The following is a 5,605-nucleotide window of genomic DNA, read 5'->3' as shown; positions in this document are numbered from 1 at the left end:
AAAGAATTAGAGAGAGCATACTTAAATTCACACAGGACACCAGATAAGACAGGAGAAGTACTCCAGATATAACAGACTGACCCAAGCCCCCCGACACATAAACTAGTGCAGCATAAAAACTGCAGGATAAAATACATTCTAAAGATGTGAGCCTTCTTGGAAACTGAAATAGATTTGAAACATCATTTGCATAATGCATCTCCCTGCTGCTCTAAGAGCATTTATATCCCTGTGAGTTGAACACTTCATGACTGAGAGCTGTCCTTCATGACAACAGAACCCACAACAACCATGACTTTTATCACCATCTTCATCTGGACACTTGTCTTCTACATCAGGGGTAAAACAAACAAAGAAGAGTTATGTGTTTGTATAATGAAAAGTAATACATTTGAGTGAACCGAATGATTGTTTTATTAATTCCTGGTGATGTACAATTATTAGTGTTTTCTATGTTTCAGAATCAAGAGGACAGATCACTGTGACTCAGACTCCTACAATGAAAGCTGTTCTCTCAGGACAGCCAGTCTCTATGATCTGTAAAGCCAGCAGTAATGTGTATAGTAATTGTTACAATGGTCAGTCATGGGGCCATCAGTGTCTATCCTGGTACCAACAGAAACCAGGAGAAAAACCCAAACTCATGATGCTTCCAGGGAACACACTCCATTCTGGGACTCCATCTAGATTCAGTGGCAGTGGATCTGGGAGTGACTTCACTCTGACCATCAGTGGAGTCCAGGCTGAAGATGCAGGAGATTACTACTGTCAGAGTTTACACATCCCCAATAGTAAATATGTGTTCACACAGTGATACAGAGTCGTACAAAAACCTCCCTCAGTCAGACTGTACAGTGACTGTACTGCTACAGCTGGGACCTACTGCAGGTGCTGAGGGGAGGAGATGATCCAGTACAATGACACAGTGTGTAGTAGAGCTGAACAACAATAGAGTCAAACTAGAGCTACTGTATGTCTAGAAGACCTTAAATCATAACTGATCACTAAATGTTTCTCCTGACCATTAACTACATGTTGACTCTGCTGAGTAATTCAAGGAAAACCATCAGCCAAACTCAAATCAAACTAGAGATGATGTGCAATGATCCAAACCCCCAAAGATGACCTGTGTTTTGAATAGCTCAAATTGAATCAACATGATTCAAACACATACAATAAAGCCTCCAAACACTCCTGGACAGTGAGAGTCAAGATGCTGCTCGAGCTGCAGGATGGTCAGGGTAGGGGAACTGTTACCTGGAAGAAACACATCAACTACATCAAAACAAAGCACTTTGGAAATGACATCTTTAACTGTAAATTAATATAAAAATTAGATTGCTAAAAGATGTGAAGAAAACTCAAACAGTAATATGATATAAAGCAGATTACAAGTATAAAGTACACAAGCAAGAACGATACAAGTATGACGTGTTTAACTTTAGCATTACTTTGTCATACAGATATATTTTTAGGAACGTATCTGATCAGAATACTCATATTTATAGTATTTGCAGAATCCAAGTGGTTTGATACAAACAAAACGGAAACCCTTTATTTTCACATTAAAATGTGGCTATCATAAACTCAATGCAATGATGACTACAGCAACAGATACCATAGTTATCTCGTTAAATAAAGATGTGGAACTCTACACACGCTGCGCCTTGGTCAGCAACGTGACAGGTTGGGTGATTGTGGAGGCCAGGTCATCTGATGAAACAACACTCCAGGTTACCTGGGCTGCAATTTCTGAGGCTTGTAATTCTAATGAACTTATCCTCTGCAGCAGAGGTGACTCTGGGTCTTCCATTCCTTTGGCGGTCCTCATGAGAGCCAGTTTCATCATAGCGCTTGATGGTTTTTGCACTTGAAGAAACACTTGAAGAAACCTTACATTTTCCGTATTGACTGACCTTCATGTCTTAAAGTAATGACGGACTGTTGTTTCTCTCTGCTTATTTGAGCTGTTCTTGCCATAATATGGACTTGGTCTTTTAACAAATAGGGCTATCTTCTGTATACCCCCCTACATTGTCACAACACAACTGATTGATTCAAACACATTAAGAAATAAATCAATTCCACAAATTAACTATCAACAAGGCATACCTGTTAATTGAAATGCATTCCAGGTGACTGCCTCATGAAGCTGGACGAGAGAATGCCAAGAGTGTGCAAAGCTGTTGTCAAGGCAAAGGGTGGCTATTTGAATAATCTCAAATCTTTAACACTTTTTTGGTTAATACATGGTTCCATATGTATTATTTCATAGTTTTGACGTCTTCAATGTTATTCTACAAAGTAGAAAATAAGTGAAAAAAATAAAGAAAAACCCTTGAATGAGTAGGTGTTCTAAACCTTTTGTGTATATATACAGTACCAGTCAAAAGATTGGACACACCTACTCATTCAATGTTTTTTTTCTTCTTTTCTACATTGTAGAATAATAGTGAAGACATCAAAACTATGATATAACACATATGGAATCATGTAGTTACCAAAAAAGTGTGGCATTCAGATGGTTATCCACCAGGGGGAGACTCATTGAGGCCTGGTGACAGGTGAATGTGCCAGGTCCCGACGAGCTCTCTAGCCAGGACTAATTGGGTCTGATTGTGGTTCGTGAGTAATCAATGGGCTGATTGCTCACCAGCTGGACTAGTCCCATAAAGCTGCCAGAAGGGCAGCACACAAGAGAGGGGACTGGGGGAAGGGAGGTGACTCTCTTTATAGTCGTGCTCAGTCCCAGGGATATAACAGAGGGAGCTCAGTTTTGTTCCCCCCAGGATACAGCAAGACCCAGGACCCAGAAGACAGTGTCCCTGAGAAAGTCTCCTGGGGGAGACCTATTATGCTAGTATGCTGATTCAATTACAGATTATTATCCCTATATTGTCATGACACCTAAGTGCAAATATAAAAAGTAAGTCAAAACATTATCAAATTAAAATGAGAAACATTTCAGCCCCCACTTCCCCTGTATGAAAGTTAAAAGATGTGGGGCTCAGACATTAGACACATCAGTAACTGTCAATGGCTCTTTAGTAATAACCATCTTATATATCACCTATTACATGGTGGTTTATTCAGTGTAAGAAAGTCCCCCTCCTTGAACCCACCATAGAGGTTACAGTAAAACTAGCCCACCCACTCACATCTGGCCCAGACCAGGCAGTGAAACTGTGACACTAGACTGGTAGCTGTGGGAGTGAAACTGAGATTTACATAGACAGGGCTGGGTGGTTCTGCTTGTCCCAGAATAGAGCAGCACTGTCACCAGATGTTCACTCTGTTCCCAGGAGGTTGGAGGTAGAGAAGACAGGGAGAAATGTAATGGAGAAGTGTAGACCACACATAGTTGAAAACCATTACTAAAACATCTAATTTAATAACATCATATTAGGAATGAAACATTATAAATATATATGTTATGGGAAGTAACTGTTTAGCAGTGTGAGATCTGAGAGCAGCTTTTAGAGGTTTATTATCAAATATCACAAATTATTATCACTGGTATTGATGCTACAGTATAACAGGATCATACAGTTGTAGAAATGATTACAGAGTATTTGTAGGATCAGATGCCCTTTTAATTATGTTTGAAAACATGAGATTAGCTATAAGCTACAATGCTAAATAATGAAAGAAGCTGATTGATACAAATTATTAGGAAATGTTCTGCCTATTCATGTGATAGTGATCACTGGAATCATGATTAAATCAACTACACTGCATGACCAAAAGTATGTGGACATCTGCTCGTCAAACATCTTATTCCAAAATCATAGGCATTAATATGGAGTTGGTTCCCCTTTTGCTAATATTACAGCCTCCACTCTTCTGGGAAGGCTGCCCACTAGATGTTGGAGCATTGCTGTGGGGACTTGCTTCCATTCAGCCACAGAGCATTAGTGAGGTCGGGCACAGATGTTTGGCGGTTAGGACTGGCTCACGGTCATTATTCCAATGAATCCCAAAGCTGTTCGATAGGGTTGAGGTGAGGGCTCTGTGCAGGCCAGTCAAGTTCTTCCACACTGATCTTGACATGCCATTTCTGTATGGACCTCATGTCACGCCCTGATTTGTTTCACCTGTCTTTGTGATTGTCTCCACCCACCTCCAGGTGTCACCCGTTTTCCCCATTAGTCCCCGGGTATTTTTTCCGGTGTTCCCTCTTTGTCTGTTGCCAGTTCGTCTTGTCAAGTCAACCAGCATGTTTTCTAGTTCGCCTGCTTTTTCTTATCTCTCTTTTGCTAGTCCTCCCAGTTTTGACCATTGCCTGCCTTGACTCTGAACCCGACTGCCTGACCATGCTGCCTGCCCTGACCTCGAGTCTGCCTGCCACTCTGTACCTCCTGGACTCTGACTGTGTTTATGATATTTTGCCTGTCCACGACTATTCTCTTGCCTACCTCTTTGACTATAATACATTTCAGAGACTCAAACCACCTTCCTCCTGTGTCTGCATCTGAGTCTCTCCCTGTTCCCTTATACCTCCCTTTGTGCATGGGGTTATTTGTGGCAACAGTTTGGCCTTCTAGAACTGTCTAGAACGTCATTGTATTCTGTAGCGTGAAGATTTCCCTTCACTGGAACTAATGGGCCTAGTCCGAACATGAGAGTAGCTATATGCTACATGTCACGACTCCCACCGAAGATGGCTCCCCTGCCTGTTCGGGCGGTGCTCGGGCGGTGCCCGGGCGGTGCTCGGCGGTCGTCGTCACCGGCCTACTAGCCGCCACCGATCCCTTTTTCCTGTTCTGTTAGTTTAGTCTTATTAGTTGCACCTGTTCCTTTTGTGTTTCTTGATTTTTGGTCTATTTAAGCCTGTTAGGCCCGCTTAGGTTTGTGCGGGATTATTTGTGTTCTCTGTCGGTTGTGGATGTGTTTTCATTGTTCTCCGGATCGTTTGCCCTGTGTTTGGGCTGGTCAGTGTTTATGCGCCTTGTATTTGGCGTGACCGTTTTGTGCCGGAGAAATAAATCTACGAATCACTGAACCCTCTGCTCTCTGCGCCTGTCTCCTACCCACCACTCCAAGTAACCTGTGACACTACAATGCTAAATTATGAAAGAAGCTGTTTGATATAAATTATTATGAAATGATCTGCCTATTCATGAGACGGTGGTCACTGGAATCAATATTAAATTAACTCTAATGGTTATTTTCTCATCAAAACAAGATGTATTTCAACTCAGAGGCAAGAAGACATGGATGACTTAATCTCAAAATAGTTCATTTAGCACACAGCACTACTGATATTATGCACTACTATACTGTAACATTCAGCTGTAAAATACTAATGTTTCCAGAACTAGCACCATGTAGATACTCTCTAGACCCCTGCAATGGCTTCTCCTGTCTTTAGATGCTACACTGACTTTTCCGGAAGGTGGCCGAATCACCTGTCTTGTCGTGGGTGACCCTGCAGGTGTACACCTCTCCCTCTTCCCAGCGTGCCTTGCTCAGGGTCAGGGTGCTGCTGCGGCTGTAGCGGCCGTCCTTCTCTTCCTCTGTGGTGGTCAGGACCCCCTCCTTCTCCTCCTCCCGTCTACCTCCCCGCTCACCATCGCCCCCTGGGGGGAGTAGTCACTCAGCAGGC

General features: G+C 42.4%; 1 gene segment (V, D, J or C); it reads left to right on the top strand.

Moving 5' to 3' along the window:
- The first annotated feature begins 228 nt into the window (after positions 1 to 228).
- LOC112234230 lies at positions 229 to 1,124 on the top strand. The segment is given in 2 exon segments: positions 229 to 340; positions 462 to 1,124. Coding segments are annotated over 2 exon segments (426 nt in total).
- Positions 1,125 to 5,605: the final 4,481 nt, after the last annotated feature.

The sequence above is a fragment of the Oncorhynchus tshawytscha genome, linkage group LG17 (genome assembly GCF_018296145.1).
Source record: "Oncorhynchus tshawytscha isolate Ot180627B linkage group LG17, Otsh_v2.0, whole genome shotgun sequence".
Taxonomy (NCBI): Eukaryota; Metazoa; Chordata; class Actinopteri; order Salmoniformes; family Salmonidae; genus Oncorhynchus; species Oncorhynchus tshawytscha.
This window is presented reverse-complemented; position numbering and strand designations above follow the sequence as displayed.